General features: G+C 38.0%; 1 protein-coding gene across 4 annotated transcripts in view; it reads right to left on the bottom strand.

Moving 5' to 3' along the window:
• Positions 1 to 107: 107 nt before the first annotated feature.
• dpy19l3 (dpy-19 like C-mannosyltransferase 3) overlaps positions 108 to 24,746 on the bottom strand; it is a 42,527-nt gene continuing 17,888 nt past the window's right edge. For all 4 annotated transcript variants that reach the window (XM_062961663.1, XM_062961664.1, XM_062961662.1 and 1 more), the window contains 10 exons: positions 24,286 to 24,387; positions 23,346 to 23,419; positions 23,067 to 23,225; positions 20,501 to 20,623; positions 19,954 to 20,065; positions 19,388 to 19,444; positions 16,889 to 16,971; positions 7,424 to 7,556; positions 6,385 to 6,543; positions 108 to 6,039 (listed from right to left, as the gene is read on the bottom strand). In XM_062961663.1, coding sequence (XP_062817733.1) covers positions 5,875 to 6,039; positions 6,385 to 6,543; positions 7,424 to 7,556; positions 16,889 to 16,971; positions 19,388 to 19,444; positions 19,954 to 20,065; positions 20,501 to 20,623; positions 23,067 to 23,225; positions 23,346 to 23,419; positions 24,286 to 24,387 — 1,167 coding nt within the window. In that variant the 3' untranslated portion in view covers positions 108 to 5,874. The remainder of the gene's footprint in view (positions 6,040 to 6,384; positions 6,544 to 7,423; positions 7,557 to 16,888; positions 16,972 to 19,387; positions 19,445 to 19,953; positions 20,066 to 20,500; positions 20,624 to 23,066; positions 23,226 to 23,345; positions 23,420 to 24,285; positions 24,388 to 24,746) is intronic.

Raw genomic sequence — 24,746 nt, 5'->3', positions numbered from 1 at the left:
CAAGGTCAAAAAGCTGCTTATGGCAAACAGATTTTGACAAGAGGACATGCATAAACAAAAGCCTTTAAAAATAATGACTGATTTTAAAAAGGACAACGAACAGGAGGTTTGATAGAGAACTTTTATTCAAGAAGACAATAGTCATGTGTCGTGCTTCAGCATCCTAGAGAATACCTGACAAGTAAATTATTAACTATCAAGGTACTGAACAAGAAAAAAGAGTTAGGGACATATTAGACCCCAACAGTTGTGGATTGTAATGACCATGCTAGTTTCAGTGAATACACAGGCAAGGGTTTAACTCATACCCATGTATACCATCCACAGGGCACCAGCCAATTGATAACAGACCTCTTTGAGGGAAAAATGTAGAACAAACTTTACTTGTACAAAAAGACACAATGAGGAGTAGATCTGTGATCCTTTTACATGCATGGAAGTAAACCTGTTCAACAGCACTTCTAACACATGTTTCAGTAAACATGGTTTGGATTACACTGCACGCCACTCACACATTCATGGAACAGGTTTTTCTTATGAGAAACAATCAGATTTGATAACAAAGAAAGAAAACTTGACTGATGAGCATCCTGATGGCGAGGTGTGGCTCACAGCTTAATGAAAGAGTGGAAAAAGTCCAAAATGTATTTATGTCCCCCCACCCCACGCTTCCCTAGCCATGTTCCCTCCATTGGTTAAATTGTAACAGGCATGGGCAAGTTTTGGGGTTGTTTTTGCTGCTTGCTGTGAACACTACCTGTTATAGAGCTCCAACATCTGTTATAGAACTCCAATATGCCGATAATAAACGTGGTCTGTGCGCATTCAGAAAAAGACCTACAAGCCACTCTAAAAATCTTTGCAGAAGCATACAAAAACCCGGCCTCTCATTGAACATTGAGAAAACCGAAATGCTCTTCCATCAGTCACCAGCCAAAGTATGATTGTTTGGCTTTTGTTTTTATTTTCAAAGTACGTTCCATTGAAAAAACAATCAAAAAGCAAGAGAGGCTGAGGCAGCCAATGACACTGGCACAGTGTAAAGTTATGCTAGCCTTCTTGGAAATCTAGGCAATGAAGAGAGGATGGAAGCAGCCATCCCAAAAACAGCAGAAAGAAGTTTACTTAGAACATTTGAGTCCTGGAAGTCCATCTAGATCAGGCCTGGGCAAACTTCAACCCTCCTCCAGGTGTTTCGGACTTCAACTAACACCTGGAGGAGGTCCAAAGTTTGCCCAGGCCCAATCTAGATGCTGTTTGGTAGCTAACTGAATGCAATGTGTAATGTGGTTCTGGATGCCACTTTTTCAACAAGCCCCAGTAATGCTAGAGTACAGCCCCCATGCAGATTCCAATGAGATCCCGAATCTCTCAAAGATATCACTCCAAGAGAGATCTGTTTGAAAAAGGAATTGATCTAGATGTCATGTCAAACTAGAATTCACCCTACTTTGTATCTAGGAAGATAGGAGCCACCTATTCCTACAACGACAGGCTGAGGATAGGATCTCAGCCACAATTCCCAATTCCTTTTCAACTACTCATTCTGTGGTCTTTGTTTTTGATGGTTTTTTAAAATGCTTACTCTCCTTTCTAAAGACAGTTACACCAAGCTCTTCTGCCTCAGTGCTAACCTACTGACTTCCATGTTAGAAGTGATTCACTACCTCTCCTTTAAGACTATAGAACAGTGGTTTATCAACCTGGGTCCCCTGATGTTTTGGCCTTCAACTCCCAGAAATCCTAACAGCTGGTAAATTGGCTGGGATTTCTGGAAGTTGTAGGCTAAAACACCTGGGGACCCACAGGTTGAGAACCACTGCTATAGGATAATGCTTGCTGCACCATTCAAGTACCCATTTCTTGCTCTTCACTCCACTGAGTCCAAAATACAGGGACCTAGAACAGCAAACACACAAATCGAAATCCTCAAAAGACATTTGTGATCCTGATGTTTTTGAAGCAAGTTGCCTTTAACAACATCAAGTCTCCAATACCAGATAATGCTATTGAAATTGCTTTGCAGGTATTAGGCCCAGTGAATCAGCGTGGCCAACATTAAAAATATAAGTAAAGCTCCTCTAAGCACCCTTAATACAGTTTCAGCCTCTTCTGGAAACGCAAGCTAGGTTAAGGATTCATAAGCCAAGCAGTGTCACTCAATCTCTCAAGAACTAGGCCCAGGGAAGAGCTTGGTGTAACTCGCTATTATAGCTTCATTGGCCCATCAGAAGGTGTTGTTTCACTTCTTAAATATTGGAATTTTTTTTGGGGGGGGGGGGGGTTGTTTCCATTCAAGAACAAATCTGACTTAAAGGGTTTGCAATTTGACAGTTCCATTCATTCTTTTGGCTGTGTATTATGAAATTCTGCATGACTACAAATCTTTTACATGGGATCAGGGCCCTTTTCACCACCTTATGAAGAATTTCTAGTCAAACTGCAAATAGATAGAAGCTGACTTAAAACATATAAGGGCTCATCTGCTGTTCCAGTTGCTTTTGAGAGCACTGTCCGAAGGCGCCCTGAGTATTTGGAGCCAGCAGATGACACTCGCTGCCTTTAAAAGGTAAAAGACTTGAAGAGAAAGCAGAGTATTTAAAGAAGAGGGCAACCTTATCTAACTGCTTCATATCTTAAACATGTGCTGATCCTGAATTAGTGTGCAGCAGCAGAACCCAAAAAACCCCCGGAGCAATAACGCTGACCCTCGCTCCCAGCAAGACCAGTCACGCACACCGACCAGTTTAATTAAACTTTTACTACTTATTAAAATGTTTTATTACAGTATTATGTGGAAATGACAGAGGGCTCCAACCTCATTAACAGAAACAGTAGAAATTATTCAGGGGCTTTGCTTGCTTAAAACAAAAAAAAGTGGCTGGTGTCCAGGTTTGATTTAAACTCAAGTTGATTAAAGCCTGCTTTCCTTTCAGCAGCGGCACGAAAACTGCAGAAGGATCCCGCATGTTGCTTAATGAATGCTTGCCTAAATGTAAAAATTATTTTATGTGTGGGTGACAGAACCGTATCTTGCCCTGCGGTAATTTACCCAAGAACAACTGCAGAGGGGAAAACGGTTAAATCACGGGGAAACAGAACGCAGCTTACTTGGGAAGCTTTAATCTCATTATACATCTTGATTTAATTAAACTTAGGGAAAGCTAGCTGAAGCTCTGCACGTTTCTCATCATTAGAAATTAATCGTAACCATTTTTGTGCCTGAATTATTGAGCAGGTCAAACATGGTCCAACTGATGTTTAAATCGGTTTCCAGAAACACTTGATTACTATTTTATTTTGCATCAAGGAAGAGCAGTGGCCATGCTCTAGTGGGACTTACACTTGGGCAAATTGAGTTTAGATGAATGAGAGATGGATCCTGCCCTTATTCTAATCTCATTTGTACCAATGTGGCTGTGCAGAAGATATCCCTAAGTGTGATTGTGTATACAATTGCTAAGCCATTTGTTAATGACAGGAAAAAATCCTGTTTCAAAACTGCCTTCATCCTAAATTTCATATAAAATGTTAAAAATAGTATTAAAAACAACATCGCGGTGGCTCTTTTTTAAAAAATACACCATTAAAAAGTTGATAGTTTTCATAAAAGTTCAAAATGTACAAAAATGTCAAATCTACTTGCCTCAACATATGACACATGAGTGGCAAGTTTGGTTTTATACAGCGAACCCTCCAGATCCGTGATGTCCATCCAATACAGATTGTCACATTCTATGCATAAAATGGCAGCCATAGGAAAGCAAATGTGCTGAGACGCCTGTGTTCCAATTGCCACCATTTAATAATATGGCGATAACTGAATCCCCACAGATCCAGAGTCCTCACTGTCCAAAGGAATAAACAGTGAGATATATTTTCTTTTGGAAGGAATGTTTTATGTACATGTCACATATAATAAAGCAAAAATGCCCCTTATAACACAAAAAAAATATCCTACCATGTAGAATGACCCTTATGACACTATTTAGATGGGTTTGCTACTTTTATGTTAAAAAACCCATTTAGGGGAAAAAACAATATGGGAATTGAACATTTCTGTATGCAAGACAAGGATCAGGAACATTTCGCTTTGTCTGCAACAGCTCCTCTGACAAGTTTTGCAATACAAGACAACATCACAACGGGCTACAGAACACACACATACATCCAGACCAAGGATTATCGACCATGAACCATGCTCCCAGGATCTCCAATTTCTTAAAATCACAACAGATACATTCACTGGAAAATCAGGAATGTCTGGAAAACCAACAGCAACTAGTAGTGGATACAACTGAAATACTGGACCACAAGTCTCTGAAAATAATAACCAGTGTTTGCAAATTGGAATAGTGCAAGGGCACAAACCTTTATGGGCTCCTGAGAAAGTCTACTGGATAATGGCCATAATGTATTGACGAAGACTTTCACGGCCGGAATCACTGGGATGTTGTATATTTTCTGGGCTGCATGGCTATGTGCCAGCAGCGTTTCCTCCTGATGTTTTGCCTGCATCTGTGGCTGGCAACAACTATGTTAGACTACACAGAGAAGCCATTGAAATCCACAAGCACATGAACTATTTCAACACAAAGGAAAAAACTTTGTTCTAGGTCCCACTGCAATGGGGGAAATTCTTCTTTACCCTGATCTTATGCACTCTAGGATTTGGACTGAGAAAATTAACTCTGTGCTACGAAGCACACTTATGTACTAACTGTAAGCTCCAAGAAACCAGTAGGACTTACTCCCAAGTGTTTTTGGGACTGATAATCTATAGCAAGGGTTCCCATTTTTTTTTTTCAGTCATGGAACCCCTCAGAAGACGTTTTATTTTCTTCAGAACCCTAACTCTATTCATGATTTGTTTAACCAAAATATCATAGAATCATAATAGTTGGAAGGGATTTTCAAGAGCCATCCAGTCCAAACCCATTTGGCCATGCAAGAAAACACAATCTAAGCTCTCCTGACAGAGGGCCATCTTGCCTCTGTTCCAAAATTTCCAAGAAAGGTGATTCCACACTCCGATATATTCTGGATTGTTTTATGCCAATTCAAATGTTTCTCCTATTTCCTATATTTGAATAAATTTTACTCTTAATGTTTCATGTCTTTCATCTCAAAAATTTTACAAGAAAGATGAGAAAAAGAAATGGGAAAAGTAGACTATGTAAAATGTTGAAATGTGTGATCTGTAATTAAATACTTTGTAGAAATAGTTGTAGCACAAAATAGACATTACAAAGACTGAAAAATCAAATAGTTGGCCTTGTATAGTTTTATTTTAAAATCCATTTTAAATTTCATGGAACCCCTACAATGATTCTGCAGAACCCTAGGGTTCCCCGGAATGCAGTTTGGGAACCGCTGCTCTAGAGTGTCCTAGAAAAAAGAAGAGGAAGCAACAAGCCTGTGAGGTCTCAAGACTACTCTATCAAGCCAGAATCTTGAGTAGAATTGCTAGGTTAGTGGTTAATGGAAAGTAATCACAGTTGGTCCATATAGGCTCTTATAAATAGGTTCAGTACACACTGGAGGTAGCAATACGTTTTGGGCTCACAATCCTTCTCTGCACATCCAGCATCTTTAGGGATGCAGCGTCTACAACAAACAACATTCCTGAGGAAAGGAGTCACAAATATAATTGTATCTGGGATATTAGAACTCATTAAAACCTGCACACCAATTGTAGTGTACATACCAGTGGCATCTGCAAACCAGTCTCACATTCCCTTGACAAAAGGTGTTACTAAGACAAACACTTAAAAATCGTCACAGTAATTATGAAGTCAACATGATATAATTCTGTTTCAAAAAACCCAAGCCATTTTGTTAATGCTTAGAATTTTCTACCAGAGCAAAACTATGTCATTTTTTATGTCTCACAAGCTTGTAAACATGGAATGTTTTGTTTTGAAATGCTTTTGTAAAATACTTTGTATATGAAGGCAGGTTTCTTTTGATTTCCTCACAGAAGCGAGGATATGGTGATGGTTTCAGATCAGGGTCATTTTCTCCAGGACCATCCATAGTCTGCAAAAAAACGACAATTGTGTTTAAACATGATATTGCATTACAATGTAATAAAGGAATGCTCCCCTTCTCTATACTGTATAAAAAACAACGTAAACTTCTCTATTCTGTATGAAATGAAAAAAAAGTATAAACTATTATTAAAGATCATTGTAACACAGGGAAATACTACAAGGATCATTTGCCTCATCAGGTGAGATTTCTGGTGGCATGAATGGAAAAAGCATGTATTTGTCTGGCCCTCTTGACTGTGCCCCTGTTGTTCACATGTCAAATTAGGTGCAACTGGAATTAACCCTTTCCTAAATGACCGTTTCCTTCTGAAGTACTTTGGGAGATACTTACGTGGCCATTTGCGATGTCCAGAAGATCCCGCAGTCGGCAGCCCCTGTTGTGTCTTCTTTCATAACAAATACTGTCCTCCAGGATCACAAAGTCTGTCCCAAATGATCTGAGGATTCTGTGGACATCTTCAGGAGATCTTTTTGCATACACTTGATACACCTACAACAGGCAGAATATTGTAAATTAACTAGGACTGATAATTTATCACTTCACAAAACATTACAGCAAAGGACTTTCTAGCCCAGCCTATCAGTTCCCAATGACCAACCAGATGAGAAGGTCACAACAGGAAATAAATAACTTTCATTCACATTCTCCAGTAATGACTGCTGACAGATACACTGCCTTCTGATACTGCAGGCAATATAGCCACCACCAGTATTTATTTATCTGTTTCAGATTATGAAACCAAACAGGAAAGTGGAGTAGTAACAATATATGTGCCAAGGATGTTTACCTCTGTGAAGAGATCCATGATTTAAATTTTGGAAGCCAAGTTGAGAGCAACTTGTTAAAAATTAAGTGCTGAAGAAGCAATAGGGATATCACTGTAGAGGTCTACTGCAACCTCCAAGCCAGACTGAGGACTTGGAGCAAATGACTGCACTTTCAGAAAGGACAGTTGTAGTAGGAATGGGAAATTCCAACTCTTCCAATATTTGTTTGAAGTCAGACTCTCCCAAGACCAATGGGTCTAACAAATCCCACAGGTTATCTAAACAACCAAGTGTAACAAAAACAAGAAGTTCTACAAAAAAAGAGACTCTTTTCATTTTCGACTGTGTGCCAGATATGCGAGGAATGCAGCATTCTGGAGTGGATGGTGAGTATGAATGAGTGAATGTATGGATTATGAGTGAATGCTGAGTATATGTGATGTTTCCCCTTTTGTATGTGCAATCGATATATAGCTATTATAAAATACTAGAGTCTTTGTGCATACTTCTCTTTCTGAAGGAGCCTGATACTCTGTCCCACTGAAAACGGATTACCACTGAAAAGTATTCATGACAGGATGGGGAAGTCTGAGTCATCTTACCTGTTTTGTCCGTTCTCTCAGGCTTTTGTCTTCATAATGGGGGTGATTGGTTAAAACTCGGCCTGTACACAGTTTGACGCCTGCTAAGAGTTGCATACTTCCAGCAATCACTGCTTTCTTTGGGGTGCTGCTCCTGAACAAATGTAAAAATAATTCTGCAATAGTATTAATGTAACCCCACTCATCTACCAGCTAGAGAGAGCCTTCTCAAGGGAGTCCATCAATTTCTACTGCCTCGTGAAAGGAAAAAATGAAAAGGAACTACCATCTCCATTTATGGCTCATCAGAAACCTTAGAAAGGCAAGGTTTCACCTATGAATACTACCCCTTGCATTATAATAACAATTTCAGGGAAGCTCAGGTCACTAGGATATTGGGAGAGAGAAGGGTAGTCTAGCAAAGCTTGTGAACAGTGAATAATTAGTACTCCCATCTTTTCTCTGTATGCATGTTTTCTTTTATGTCATGTCTTTGTATACTATAAGCCTCGTGCAAGGAATGCCTTATTTCTATTGTATAAGCTTCTCTGGGAAATTTTCTGGCTGAAAAGCATGCACTAATACTTTAAAATTAATAACTAGATTACAGTGAATTATCTATCATGCCCGAGCCAAACAAGAGGAAGCCGGCTTTCAGATGACATTGTTTGGCTATGAGAATCAATGTGAATTTTTCTGGCTCCAAAAAGTATTCTAGCAAATTACATACCTTAGGCATCTCCTCACAGTCATAATTTAGGATAGGATACACTAGGCTTTTCTATTTCAACAGTCATTTAAAAATATTTAGAAGTAAACATTATCTATTCAATAAACACTACGCATAATTTATTTTGACCATACTTGAGTTAAAAGCTATATTAGTACTGATTACTAACTTGCCTAGGGTCAGAAGCCAAGGAAAGGTTTTCCCTCCATCCCAACTGCCACTGCCCTGGTTTCTGAGGGAGAAAAAAGGAAGCTGGTACAGCTCCATCATCTCTCAGAAGCAGATGGAAGGTTCTCCATCCCAACTGTTTTCAGGGAGATAAGATGACACTGGCACAACCCCATCATGATTAGATTTGGAAGCTGATGAATGGCCCTCCCCTCCATTCCAACTGCCCTTGCCTTGGTTTCTAAGAAAAAAGCTGTTGAGGCTGGTGCTGCCCCAAACCATCAGACATTAGAAGTGAGATGAAATGCAATAGATTTTATTTATTTACCCCATTTATACCCTGTCCTTCTCCACCCCGAAGGGGACTCAAGGCAGCTTACACATGGCAATTATTCAATGCCTCAACACATACAGAAAACTTAAAATAAATCACATTAAAATCAATACATATTAACAGTTTTAAAAAATTCAACATTAAAATCACGTAATCTAAACTGTAATCTGAGGCCATTCCATAATCATTTCACATATGCTAGATCCATTATTGCACTAAATTATTTTCCAAAAGCCTGGTCCCATAACGAAGTTTTTACTTTCCTTCTGAAGATTAGAATAGAGGGGACTGATCTAATATCGCTAGGGAAGGAGTTCCATAGCCGAGGGGCCACCACTGAAAAGACCCTCTCTCTCATCTCCGCCAGTTGTGTTTGCAAAGCGGACGGGACCGAGAGTAGGGTCTCCCCAGATTATCTTAATCTCCACGATGGTTCGTTGGTCAGAAAATGCTATTTTGGCCAGACAAAGCTACCAAAATGTAATACCGTCTGAGCAATGCGATTGTAGCTTTTTTTCAAATGAAGCAGAAAGGTATATTATACGTCACAACCTCTGAGGATGCCTGCCATAGATGTGGGCAAAATGTCAGGAGAGAATACTTCTGGAACATGGCCATACAGCTCGGAAAACACACAACAACCCTGTGATTCTGGCCATGAAAGTCTTCGACAACACAAGGATGGGAACTGTTTTGTTGTTTTAACTTGCCATGTACACTGAGGGTGGCAATGATGATAATGGTAATAATGATAATAATGATGATACGATGAAATAATAATAATAATAATAATAATAATAATAATAATAATAATAATAATGTGTGTTTACCGAGTTGTATGGCTGTGTTCTAGCAGCATTTTATTCTGATTTTTCGCCTGCATTTGCAGATGAAAAGACAGGAAAAATGCTACTAGAACATGGCCGTACAGCCCGGAAACCATATAACATGCCAGTGATTCTGGCCGTGAAAGCCTTCGACATTAATAATGAAATTCTAAAACAATTGCAGAATGCTTCCAACTTAATTGCGCAGGGTTGTTTTTTGTGAACATGCCCCTAGAGCCTACATTATTTTAGTGGATTTACTAAACAACAGGAGAATGAGGTAAAGGAAATGCCAAGAAAGATAAGCAGCCTTAGACTGAGACCACTACAAAAATAAAATAAAGCTGACTGCACAAACCGCTATCTAAACTTAAGCTGCACCTGCTAATACGATTGCATACCATTTAAGATTGCTATGAATTTCCCATTCATGTCTTTCTGATCAAAATTTGAAAAATGTTAAGCGACAACCATAAATGCTTGCCACAGCCCTAAAGGAGATAATCTTGGAAACGCTACATACATGCCACTAGCATTTCTTAAAACATCTTACAAGGCCAGGCTAATCTCATAAACGGACAGTGGAGATAATATTTTTAGCGAACGATTTCTTTCCCCCGTTTTGAAAGAAAATCATCAACTTCTCTTTGGCTTTTAAGGCAAGCTTCTTTTGAAAAATCTCTTTGCTCCAGTTTAATATTTTATAATTATATTTAAAATATTCAAAGTCACAAATACCATGAAATCTCAGCATATGGAACAGAACAAGAACTTAATGTTATGCTGGTGTAATCACATCTCTCTGACAGCCAGAAGCAGAAGCTGAATTCCAGTGTTGCATGAAGACTAGTCATCATCTGAGCCGAAAAGAACTCCGTAAAAAGCCAATTCATATACTACACAACTGACCTGGAAAAGGACCTTCTCTTCTGCTCTTTCAATTTCCCTTGTAATGTAGGATTTTGTGCCTGCAGTTAGAAAGACTTCTAAAACGAGTGCCACTATATTTTATTCCTTTACTACCAGAGATGTTTCCATTGCTGTCTGCGCCTAGTGCTTCAAAGGGGGCATCGATAAGGCTTCCGATTTTATCAACATTCTTTTCTCCCATAAAAAATAATAATTGTAATTATCATGTTTTTAATACCCCTCTTTTCTCTCCACAAGGAGACTCAGAGCAGCTAAGTATCTTATCAACATGCTTTAACACTGTCAAATTTTGAAACATTTGAGAAAACGTTCTGATGAATTGTGGTTGCCATAGACAGAAAAAACAGGCATAGTCTTTTTAAGACAGACAAACTGGGGGTTATTTACTGTTTGTTAGTTAATCTGTCTATGTTTGGAAGTTCTTCTTGCCTTATTCTGATTACCAGGGATCCTCACTTGTGAAAAACAATATAATGCAAATATGCAGATCAGCACCAACATTTTCCAGCTTTGCACTCTTAAGAATTGGAACCCTAGGATTTCATTATGGCAGTATGAGCAAAGCCACTATTGTTCTTTTAGGCTATTTTATCAAAATAGATGAAATCATAAATACACAGGTATACACTTCTCTTAAGGAGAGACCTTATCAGTTTCTTTATATGCAAAGTATTCCCATGTCTTACCTTATATTGTTTTTTAAAAGTTTTACTTGTAAGAACTCATAAATTTTGTATCAACTTGGCATCTAAGGCCCCATCTACACTGCCATATAATGCAGTTTCAAACTGCATTATATAGTCAGTTTAAACTAATATAATGCAGTTCGCATAGATCATATAATGCAGTTTCAAGTTCCACCTTGAAATGGGCAACTTGTAAGTCCCTGAACAGACTCAGAAGTAGAGTGGGCAGATCAAAAGACAACCTGGTAAGATGGCACTACCTGGAGGAATTCTCCACCTTGTGTGAGACTGTGGAGCAGAACAAATAACTCCACATATGTATGCTTGCTCACAATGCCCTGCCTCATGTACCTATGGACAATGTGGTCACTGTTGCCCGCTTTTGGTCTAAAACTATTTAGCTGCTTGTGATTCCTTTGTTTTATCACTTTTAACTTATTCATTGCTTTTGACATGAAATAATAAGTTGTATCTTATGGCAATGTAGATGGGGTCTTAGTCTGCACCACTATGAGGCAGCTATATTATTTATCAAGGATTTTTGTCAAGTGGGACTCGAAGTGGCTGTACAGGCAAGGAATTGCAACACACATCTCACATGTCTCCTCTGTATGTCAAATACACATGCATTCATGGAAGGTAATACTTTTCCATAGAGATTGCAACCACTGGAGAATCTCTATCTACATAATTAATAGAGAGTTACATCCTATTTGACAATAAAGGCCCTCTTTTCCTCTCCTTTATCAGAATTTAATCAATGGAATCCTTACAACCCTTTCTACATAGGCATCATGAATATCTAGCAGCTACTCAGGACAAATGTCACTGATCATAAAATGTAATAACGTGAAGTACAAAGTTACAATGCTACTGATGTTGTAAAGAAAAATAGCAACAAAAACTAACAGCAAGATATACCACATGCAAAATAAGCCACATGAAAACAGTAACAATACAACGTTGTTGTTGTTTTCATAACTAAAAGCGATGACACCAGATAGCAAGACCTCTGAGGATAGAGATCTGGGACTTAACATTACGGTTGCAATGTTTTTTGAGCCAGCCATTAAAACTTTTTGGAAGAGAAAACTCAAATAACTCTTGATTGTGTTCTCCATTGTTATGATCTGAAAGCTCCCGTCTAAATTCTAGCCAAATTCTTCTTGCTCTAATAGGTCTTAGAAAGGAGAGACATCGAAAGTGTGAATCAGCTGTGCTTCTTCTCCTACTTTTCTATCATACTGAGTTGGAAGTGAGTATGTAGTAGATGTGGGACAGTAATTATCCCTGACAATATCCTATTACAGGGGAACAATTATTACCCAGCATATTCCTGGCACAATGCACCGGGTATGCTGAACCTTTCCTTGCAAATACTTTGGCTTGATGCAGATGCTAAAAAACTCTGAATTTTACAGAGCTAATGTGCTCCAAACAACCAAATGACACTTTTCCATTATGGAAAAAAAATAAAGCAATTTTTACAAATGTCTGAACAAATGATGTATAAAATGAAAGGATAATTTGTTTTTATAGGTTTTTGCCAAGCTCCATAGCCAAGCTGCCCAACCCGCAAACAATTTATTCTGCAAGAAATATCACTAAATAATGACAAGGACTTACAGGTCAAACTGATTTACATGATGTAATTTAAATGTCATTCCAAGCGGACCTGATGGCATTTGGAACAAATAATCTCATTTATTTTTCGAAGCTATAAGCTTCAACAAGTTAATTACTGCTAAACTAATGGAGTAAACTGAGCACTACAGTACAAAACAGGAACCTCTGCTTTACCCAGACTCATAAAGAATGATAGGATTACTATAAAATAACTCATTCACAACAAAAATGAAAATGACATGGCTTTATGTGTGATTTCTTTGCAAGGGAGGAATGGTGGAGGTTAAAATACTGGGGAAAATCTGCCATGAGCAGAATTATAAGTCAGAGAATAGGATATAATCTAATTGATTATATCATAAAAACAATGAAAAAAGTTTATTAAACTGCAAAACCTTTATCTTTGCGGGAGGGACATCCTGCTATAGCACATTTTGCTCTAGTTTTTCAATGATATCTCCTAGAGTCTCAACCCATTCAACCTAGTTTGTGGAAGCCACCAAAACCAAGTTTCTGGAGGATAACAACTACTTTCAAAGCATGGATCACACAATTGAGTAAGAAATAACACTAGCAAACCAGGAACAATTTTTTTCCAAATTTTGTTCCATAGTGTTATTGCAACTCTACAGTCACCACTTGTTGGGTCTGTGGGTGAGCACATATCAGCATGCAGATTATCCCATAAATGGAAATCATGAAGTTGATTGAAACAGAACAAAATAAAGAGATACCGCACTGAATTTGTCCTAGGCAATAGCATGGTCAAGTGAATCGTTTCTTTGTCGGAAAACATCCTATGCAATCTTATACATTATATCCTTAAACAACTGGGTAGAATAAGACAGTTCACTCAACTCTCAAGAAGACATTTAGATAAAACCATATCAGGCATCTCTGACACTATAATAAACTTCTTTTTTCCAATAATATTTTTTATTAATTTGTAATTGTTAAAATCCTCCCAACCACACTACCCCATACCCAGATCACATATTTCCTCTATATCTTTAACCCTGAGCACAATTTTCTTAGTTTCTAAACAATATTTACATTGGTATCGCCATTTTTATCCATTCCATATAAACCATCAGCTCCATGCAGGGACACGAGAGAAGCCTCCCACAAGGATGGTAAAAACATCAAAAACATCCGGGCGTCCCCTGGGCAACGTCCTTGCAGACGGCCAATTCTCTCACTCCAGAAGCAACTTGCAGTTTCTCAAGTTGCTCCTGACACGAAAAAATAAATCTATTTATCTTTAATTTCTCTTATTTTATCCTCCTGTGTATCATCCTGAATTAAACATGCCACAATGTTTAATTCGGTCATGTATAACTTCTGTTTCCCAAGTTTAATTGGACGTTTCTATTTGGGGGACAGTCTTTAATTTTTTTGGCACTTCCTTTCTTTCTATGTTGCAGACAACCAATACTTTAATTCCCAATAACCATCATTATCAAAATACTTGCATGAAATAGCTCTATATTAAGTTTTTTTTAGTGTGATTGGCTTTCTTCTTCTGACCGGCTGACAAGGAAAAAAGAGTGTGCAGCTGCCTTTGTCAAACAAGTCAGCCAGCCTGCTCGAAGGGTTATTTCTGCTTCATATTTCGGCAGTTCATATCTCATAATCGCCAAAATTTTCCGAAAACCGAAACAATGTCCGGAATTTTGCACACCTTGAATGTTGGCCCTGTTTCTCTTCTCTGCTGCATTCTGATGGAACGGTTGTTGGATAATAGTCAAGGAAGAGGCAGCAGAGCTTTCTTTATCTGTCATTACTATATCCTTGGGGACTGGCTGATAGCTAAGTCCTCACAGCCCGTACTTTACATCAGATTGAACCCAGGAACTTGGATCCACTATTGTACAGGAAATGTAAGAAACCATAATCTACACTTGTCATACTATACTGTTTTTACCTTTTAGAATAATATCTTTTTAACCTCTCAACCCACAAATGACTGTAGCTTTCACATTTTATTTAGACTGAAAGAAAACACAAAAACCTTCCTGAGGCAGAAACTGCAACTCAAAACAAAAAACCCTTATCCTATGCAGAAACCCTTGAATGAAGTTTGGCTAAAGTTTTAAAGGGCTGAATGAATAATATCTAAATCTATTTTGACACCAGAAGCTTACAAGGCAAGAAAGGATCCATATTTTAGTTTCAGGTGAGAACCGTAAATTTGTTTTTGGTGCAGTTAATACAAAAGTAATTAACTTCTTCTTATGTGTATAACGTTCACGCTTCAACGCAATAAATTCCAAGTAGCAAACAATAACAAAAAGTGTCTACCATGATTTAAAAGGAGAAGAGGATAAATAGCAGTTTAGTATTCTCTGCTCAGGAATGGCGTGAAAAACTGCTCTCATTGCAACCAGTCAAATCCAGTTTATGTCTGAAACCAAAGCTTACATGTATATTTTATGTATAAATCTATATATAAAACACTGCATATTGCACTCCAGAGACCAGGACTATCAAACATTTAACATCTCTTAATACAGAAGTGGTACTAAAAACCCCTGGTTGCTGAACATTAGTCATGAAAACATGTCAATATGGTAGAGATGGCTTTGGCTGTCTTTCAAAATGCTGTCGATAATTTATAGTACTGATTTAGTCATGAATAATTATACTGTCCATTAATACTGTTGTAGAAAAGGCAACGTGGAGGTACAACAGGCAAAGATACCCCTGAAAGCTTCTGCTTAATCTTATCTGAGAAGACAAGGGGGAATCTCATAAGTTAGCTGTGAACATGTCTTGAACCATTTTAAAGTATTTTAATTAATACCATTGATGCTTAATTCTATTTCAACATCTGTATATTTTTGGATTTCAAATTGTATGAAATGCTTTTAATGTAAACCGCTTTGAATCTCTGTTGTGGAGAGAAAAAGCAGGGTATAAATAAACATCATAATAATACTGTGAAAATTCTCTGTGGGACTTTTTGTGTGCCATATTTTTTTAAAAAATATGAATGTATTCCTATCTCTCTCTCTCTCTCTCTCTCTCTCTCTCTCTCTCTCTCTCTCTCTCTCTCTCTCTATCTCCTGTTCTATATGAAAAGATCCAAAGGCAGACCATAGATGAGAGAAAAAATTAAACCATCTAAAATTAAAATGCTAACAAAGTCAAAAATATTGTGCAATTGCAGTCTAATTCACCCAGAAAAATCAGCCATAGCTGACATGATAAACCAAGCTGGGCCCAGAATATTATTTGAGAAGACAGAAATTCTGGACCACTCTTGACAACCACTTTGTCAGATTACACAGAGAAGCTATTGAAATCCACAAGCACATGGACAATTTCAACAGAAAGGAAGAAACCATGAAAATGAACACAAATTGGCTACCAGTATTGAAAAACACTAGAATCAAGACAGTGACTAATGAATGCCACCCAGGCAAAGGATGTCTCCAGGCAGCAAACAATTCAAAGGAAACAAAGGCCAGGCTACTTATATGAAGATGCCCTACTCACATGCTAATGGACAGATCCCTCTCAACACATATTTTTTTTAAAAAAATAAACTAGCTTACTAATTGCACCCTTTACACTTGTATAACAGATAATGGTTCTTTCCTCCCACCTTGGACATTATTCCACAGATATAGATATACTCCACTTGCTTGACCACCATCAGATCATCTGAAGACGCCAGCCACAGGTGCAGGTGAAATGGCAGGAGAAAATGCTGCTAGAATACATTGGCCATACAGCGCAGAAACCACACTACAACACCCCAGTGATTCCGGCCATGAAAGTCTTTGATAACACATTGTGCAATTGGTTGTTCTTCAGCTGGGGCCTGAGGGAAAGCTGGACTCATTCCTGCCAGTGTTTTTGGGGCTGACAGATGCATGGGCAGAAAAGTTTGGACTCAGGACTAGTTCAGCTGGAAGGATTCCAATCCTTGGATTGATGGAGCTGGCTCTCACCCCTTTTGCCCACAGCTATAAGTGGTTACTGCAGTGTGTAGCAGGGAGGATATGTTTTGTTGGCAGTATTGCTAACCACATCCCAAGACTTCCATGGGTGGCACAGCCTACTTTCTAGACCTGGTCGATATAGGTCACTGACAGAACCACAGGGCTCCCTCGTCACTAAGTACATCGGCTTGCTCTTAATAGAGGGCATCTCATTTAAATAAAGTCACAATCCTCTTACTTAATCCAGTTCATCAGCTCCACTGTGTCTGGGTCATAGAACTCCCTCAGCTCTGACAGCTCAGCCATCACTCCAGGCCAGAACTGGAAGGAAAATGGGACATGGAAAAACATATGGAATAAACGAAATCATAGAGTAGAATAAAGTTCTCTTTTCAAACACTGATGAGAAATGTATTTGTTGTTTTCCCCATAGTTCATAAAGCAACTTGTCTTTTTGCTCAACACAGCAATTACTGTCTGGATTTGACCCTTGGCTAAGCAATGCACCCTTGATCCCAACTCTTCAGTTTTAAGCATGAATTTTAAACTCATGTCATGTGTTTTAATCTCTGACCTGTGTATTTAATATGTATTTTATAGAAACATATTTTATAGAACTACATTTTAATACTATGGAATTTTTGTAATGTTTGTGTTTTGACTGTGCTGTGACCTGCCTTGAGCCGGGTAAGTATTACTATTACTATTATTATTATTAAAACTCTCAAGCAGGTGGACTTTTCTGGCTCTAGGTCCCTGGTATTTCGTGGTAGTTTTCCATCCAAGGATTAACCAGGCCTACACTCTGTTAGCACTGAAAATTAGATGACATGGGTGTGTTCACAGATATATGCCTTCTGATTCAGCCTGGCAAAAAGAAGACTGAGAGGTGATTTGGTAGCTATTTTTAAATATCTTTCAAAGGGCTGTCATGTGGAAGATAGAACAGATTTTTCCCTGCTGTTCCAGAGGTCAGGACCTGAATCAACAGATTCAAATTATAAGAGAGGAGAGATGTCAATTTGTTAGGAAGAATTGCCTGGTGATAAGTATAGTCCAACAGTCTTTGAATAAAGGTGATTTAATAATAGATTCCTGCATGGCTGGGGTCCTATCTATACTGCCATAGAATGACATTTGAAACTGCATTAAATTGTCAGTCCAGACTCAAATAAAGTAGTTCAACTTCACTTAAATGCATTATATGAGTCTATAGTTTCAAATAGTTGAGAAAACAAATATGCCACCACTGTAAATAAAGGTCCTACTAGTACTGTTGCAAAAGTAAGGATGTGTGTCTGTATGAACAACAGCACTTGGGATCTTTTGGGATCAAAAATGCTAGTTAAATACAGCTCCAGGGTCATTGTATAGATTGTGTGACAGGCTGCGGGGATACGTGAATCCAGCCAGCAAAGCGGCCATTGCTGAATGCGAACAACTAAATCTTCCAAGCAATCTCTCTGGACTTACAGCAGCCACATGGCTTCAAAGAGGCTTTCATTAGCTTATTTGAGATTAGGTTATAATCTCCTCCCCACAAGCCACAGGTTGGGGGCCTCTCTGACTTGATAAAATGGAACTACATAAGGAGACTGACCAAATGAATCCCTGAATGCAAATTGAGGCCATAGACAGATAGATGGACAGAAAAAAAACAGGTACGGTCTTTTTAAGACAGAGAGACTGAGGGTTATTTAATGTTTGTCAGTTAATCTGTGTCTGTTTAGAAGTTGTTCTTGCATTCTTCTGGTTACCAGGGATCTCAAATTGTGAAAAACAGTATAAAGCAAATACACAGATTCAGCATATTTTCCAATTTGCACTCTTAAGAATTGGAATCCCAGGATATTACTATGGGAGTGTGAGAAGGATCACTATTGTTCTTTTAGGCTATTTATTAAAATGGATAAAATCATAAATACACAAATAAACACTGTTCTTAAGGAGGAACGTGAGTGTTTCATCATCTAGACACATACCTCATCAATTCCTTAACATAACATGAAAAGCATTCCACATCTTACTTCATATTTTAAAAAAAGGGTTACTTGTAAGAACTCATACATCTTGTGTCAACTTGGCATCTAAGGCCCCATCTACACTTCCATATGAAACTGCATTGCATGGTCAGTGTAGGCTCATATGATGCAGCTCACACAGACCATATAATGCATATGCGAATTGAGGCTAGTTCAACTATTTCGGTCAAAACTGGAATCACAATCCTTCGAAAGGATTCAGAAGGAGTAAACAGAAATGTTCGGGCTCTAAGAGACCTTCTCACTTCTGCCTCTGTATAGAAAGAAAGCCAACTTCTGCATGGCATTATCTTTGGGCTGGGGCAATGCTTTAGATGTCTATGCACAGACAGATGCTGGAAACTGCGATCATTTGTACCTGAGCAAGAGCTACAAATAAGACTTATCTCTTAACCATTTCTATTTATAAAAGGGTTGTGAAATAAAACATCCATTAACACCAAACATAATCATCTGCTTTGGACATAAATATATCCAACTGCTTTAGTAATCGAATTTACACCTGTGTAAGGCACCAAAAGGATTTGACCCAAGATATCACCATACAAACCACATGGACAAAGGCTGTATTAAGACTTAATATTGTCTGAGAAGTTTGCTTTCTAATAAAATAGATCATTTTTGCAGAAAGAAGCTTGTTTTAAGCAAGCAATCAAACAAGGAAGCCAGCAAAACGTTAAAAACAAGAATCCTACCTTGTAACAAAGATAGAGTAATATGAGTATTGGTGTTAAATATCTAATCACAGACACCTAGGCAAAACAAAAAAGCAAACTATAAGGATATGCCTTACAACCACATTTTGAGCTCAGAATAATTTGTTTTTAAATTAAGCATTTCAACTTAATAGCAATCTATTAAGAACATTAACAAAACATCATGCAGCAATTTTACTTCTTTATACTGAAAAATTATTTTACTGTACTGTGATATATGCTTTTGTTTCTATTTTCTTTTTCGAAAAGCATTATTGTGTTTGTGAGTTCCACTGCTTCTCCAACATCGCCATCTAGTGGACTTAAACAGCATTGTTTAACACTTCCAAAATGCACCCTAAACTCCAAATTAATTTTTATATACCTTACATACATACACATTCAGCTTAAGAGCAAACCGACAGGACCTTTCTTGTTCGTAACTTGGGGATCTGCCTGCACATCAATACACTGAGTGCCTTACAAACCTATTCTCCCTCTTATAGGTGGGTAAAAATCTGAATTTCCTTTATCAACAAAATCAAACAAAATATAGCACCTCTCACCCTTTGTGGTGTGTACAGATGGAGGAATCTCAAGACTAGGCCCCACATGTCACTGCTGCACAAACCAGAAGCTGCAAACACACATATATGTGATGTCCAAAGGTATTTCATTCTGTGAGATGAAAGAGGAAATGTATTGTTTGGGCTCCATGGAACTCACAGTATTTATAGGGCAGGGATGGGAAAACATCTGCCCTCCAGGTGTTTTGGACTTCAATTCCCACAATTCCTAACAGCCAGTAGGCCAAAAGACCTGGAGGGCTGAAGTTTGCCCATGCCTGCTATAGGGAGACATACAATATTCACTATTTAAAAGGAATTATGCACAGATATGTTTCCTAAAATTATTTTGCCAGGAAGAGTAAGATATGAAATGCGTTTGCCTAAGTTTGAGGGTTGCACTGGTGTCAAGATGTAACACATTGCAACAAGGATGCACATGTTATATATATAAAAATGGAAGGTAACCAGGAAAGACAGTGTGTTATCTATATTTTACACCGAATGCTAGGCATCCAGCACATGAGAAAAGCCAAATAAAGAGTACCGCATTGTGCTCAAAGCCAGCAATCCAAACAGGATGGTATGTCCCAAGTTGTAAGCAACACCAGGTTTCAGTTGCGTTGGCCATTTTTGCTGCCTTTCTGCGTATCTGACATTTGCAGAACCACTGGAAATACAAAAACAATGAAATATTATATTACACAAGATATACAATTATTTTAAAGCAAGACATTTGTATGCAGTCCATAGTGACTCTTAGGTTCTGTTTTTAAACTGCATCGACAAATGGTGGTATAAGAATGCGAAAAGTATAAAAATAAATGTTATTTGTTTGGGAAAGTGGAGCAAATGCTGAATAATAAATGCTCAGCCAAATACATCCCTGCAGCTACTACAAGGTTTACTACTTCTCTTGTTTTAGATAAAATACTGGCCTAAAAGTGGTTTACTTGTAAAACAGAAAAGCCCCCTGTCTCACTCTAGGAGTCCATTGCCCATTCACACTACACAACTACAGTGCTTTCATTCCACCTTAACTGCCCTTGTTTCACCCCAGGGAATCCTGGGCTTTGTGATTTTATGAGGGACTGGAGTACACTCTAAAGGCCCTTCCTCCCTAAACTGCCAATTCCAGAATTCCTTCATGGCTGTTAAAGTGTGTAGTGTGAATGGAGCCTATGTCTAGTGCTCTATAGGAGGCCTTCTTCAACTTTTACCAATCCCAACCCCTTCTCATTAGAGAAATGTTTATATAACCCCCAGATATGTCGATATATAAAATAGGTATAAAAATAAATGCTGAAAATACACCAGCATTTCCAAGGCTTGCTAAACAGGCCAATTTCCCCTTTTGTGGAGTATGGCAGAAGCATTTTCTGCAGTCCACTCACAGAATCACAGAGTTGGAAGAGACCACATGGGCCATCTAGTTCAACCTCCTGGCACGCAGGAACAGCACAATCAAAGCACCTCGACAGATGGTCGGCCAGTCTCTATTGTTGCTTACAGATTTGTGTAAATGGGTGGCAATGGAACCCCAATTGGAATCGGGACCCACAGTATAAGAAGCCTGGCTCTAGAGTATTCTTAACTTGCTAACTCTGAAACTAGTGAAGTTCTCAAATTTCGCACCTCTTTTTCCAGGGAAACCATGGGCTTGTATATATACATTGGCTAGAAACCCTGAATTAGACCAAATGTCATTCCTAGACTTCCACATGATGTCCAAGGACCTCCGGCTTGTAACATGGGATAAAACTGGTTCGTCTGGCTTTACCCTGTTAGCTGAAGTCAGGGAATGACAAAGTGGTTTAGACCAGGGCTTCTTAAATCTTTCCACACGGGACCCCTTTTGGTCCAGGAGATGTGTTTATTTGGTCATAGGTATATAAAATAGATATAAAATATATAAAATAGATATAAAAACCAAACTGATAACTATTCAGCATTTGCAAGGCATGCTAATTTCCCTTTTAATGAAGTAGTGCTGACACATTTCCTGCAGAGTCTACTGTAAATGTTATACAACAGATTCATGTGAATGCCTAAAACAGTCACTAGGTGGTGTTCAGAAACAATTTACTGTTGCTAAATTTTCTGTGACCTCAGCATTGAGGTTAAGGGGACCTCCTTTGGTGTTGGGATCCTCTGTTTAAGAAGTAGTAGTTTACAGAGCTGGACTGATTTTGTGGCTTGTGTAGATGAGCCCTACATTTCTAATCTTGGGCAAAGGAATCATCGACTACTGGGTCGACTAGGCTTTAAAGCAGTGGTTCTCAACCTGTGGGTCCCCAGATGTTTTGGCCTTCAATTCCCAGTAATCAAAACAGCTCATAAACTGGCTGGGATTTCTGGGAGTTATAGGTCAGAACACCTGGGGACCCACAAGTTGAGAACCATTGCTTTAAAGACTGAAGGGAGGTCATCATCTAGGATAATGAAGGGGAGTTCTCTAAATAAAGTACAGAAAAAGTGATAGAAAGTTAAGAAACATTTTAAGGAATATATCTTACACCAGGAAGGGTAGGGTATTTTTACCAATAAATATAATATGAAAGGGGATCTTATGGGAATAGTGAGTAATTATATAAAAAGAAAGACCCTAAAACTTTCCAAGGACCCAATGTTATAGAAAACAAGGAAGAAATAACAGTCTCTGTGAACAAAAAAACCCCATAAATATTAAGCATTTAAGTTTTCTTTTCACCAAATGGAACCTAAGAAGATTAAGAAAGAATCTCAAAGAGAAGGAAGTCTAGACAAGACACTGAAGTTGTGTCTTTATTTTAAATGTTTAATTGTATTATGTTATGTTTGTCTGGTGTTAAGTGTATCTTTTTTCTTTGTCCTTTTTTGGTTATGTATTTTTTGTGTTGAAACTTAATAAAAATATTTTTAAAAACCTCTAGGGATAAAGATTACATAAGTTATGTTTGGGAGGGATAAGAAAAACAAACTGAATACCTTCCCAAGACAATGATTTCTGGGAACTACTTGGGAAAAAAAAGCTATTCTAACCAATTCTTTGGAATCAGGAAGAAAAAGCATTCCAGTTAGATAAATAAATATATAATCGACCCATCCATCCAAATAGTTATAAAACTACATACCTCAGATTTTGAAAAGCAACAGCAGCAGCTGTTATAGTCATCACAACAACCACAAATATATAAGGGTAGAAAACTAATGAGTCAGAAAGCCTCATAAAAGTATTAAAAGGCAAGAGACCAAAAGCTTCTTCACAGAGGTACAGATTGGCATCAAAGTCTCTAAAGGAAGGGAAAAAAGAAAAGTAATACAATATGACATGCATTATCACTGCATGTTACAAAATCAAGATTATCTAGTATTTCCAAGCAGAAAAAAGTGTAATTTCAGAAGCACAATACCTTGTTGCTCCAAATCCAAATTTTGCTTTCAGAAATTTAAAGATATGCTCATCTGATTCCAGGTTAAGAACTTTCTATGAACATACGAAACAAAAGTTATGATTTCCTCTTAGTGATGAAAATTAATTCACTACATATAATTGGCTACTATTTCTATACCTTTACCTTACTATTATTACTATAATTTTTATATTTATTATTATTACACTTATCTGTACCCTGTTTTTCTTTCCAAATGTGGCTCATAGCCTTAAAACTTATACAATAAAACCCATAAATTATAAATATTAACATAAATGTTATAATAATTAAAATACTGTGATTACTAAATAAAAAGCTGTTTAAAGCATTTCATTATAAATATTTCGCAAGTGTCACCAATATCCTGAAAACTGTAAAACAATTCATATTGAAGACCCAAAAAATTACAGACCCATACTGCTGCTAAATAATGACTACAGGATTTATGCTGTGATTTTGGCGAAGAGCTTGAAGAACGTCTTGCAAGCTATGATACATGAAGATCAAGCAGAGTTTTTACCAAAGAGACATCTAAGTGATAATGTTAGGTGCGTTCTGGACATTTTGGATGAGGTACATAATGAAAAACAGGCAGCTCTGATTTTTCTTAGATGCTGAAAAGGCTTTTGATAATGTCTCTTGGTCGTTTTTACGGGCGGTCATGAAAAAGATGAACTTTGGGCCAAACTTTCAAAGACGGGTTAAACAAATTTATAATGAGCAAAGTGTCCAAATTTTGGTCAATGGGGAACTGACTACATCTTGTAAAATATAAAAAGAGACTAAACAAGGTTATCCCCTCTCCCCATCCTTGTTTTTGTTGGTAATCGAGGTTTTGAACAACACCATAAGAAAGACAGAAAACATATGCAAGAGAGACACAACCAGGAAAGGGTAAGGAAAGAGCGAATTTACTCACCTTTATAAAATTATTTCCAAGAAATGTCAAACTCAACACTAAGAGAATATGGAGGAAAAGCTTCCCAAGCCTGCTGAACAAACCTCCAATTTTCAGGTTATTCTGGAAAATGGAAGCAATTGCATTTTAATGTTTAAAACATATATCCGAAGTGGAATCCATGTCACTTTGTCATATTTAGCCAGGAGCCTCCTGTGGCACAATGGGTTAAACCCTTGTGCTGGCAGGACTGCTGACCAAAAGGTTTGAATCTAGGAAGCGGGGTGAGCTCCCGTTTGTCAGCTCCAGCTTCCCATGCGGGGACATGAGAGAAGCCTCCCATAGAATGGTATAACATCCGGGTGTCCCCTGGGCAACATTCTTGCAGACGGCCAATTCTCTCATACCAGAAGCAACTTGCAGTTTCTCAAGTCCCTCCTGACACGGAAAAAAAAAATACTTAGCCGATTTAAAAAGAAAAC

This window comes from Anolis carolinensis, unplaced genomic scaffold (assembly GCF_035594765.1).
Source record: "Anolis carolinensis isolate JA03-04 unplaced genomic scaffold, rAnoCar3.1.pri scaffold_9, whole genome shotgun sequence".
Lineage (NCBI taxonomy): Eukaryota > Metazoa > Chordata > Lepidosauria > Squamata > Dactyloidae > Anolis > Anolis carolinensis.
The sequence above is the reverse complement of the archived record's forward strand: the minus strand, read 5'-3'. Positions and strand labels throughout refer to the sequence as shown.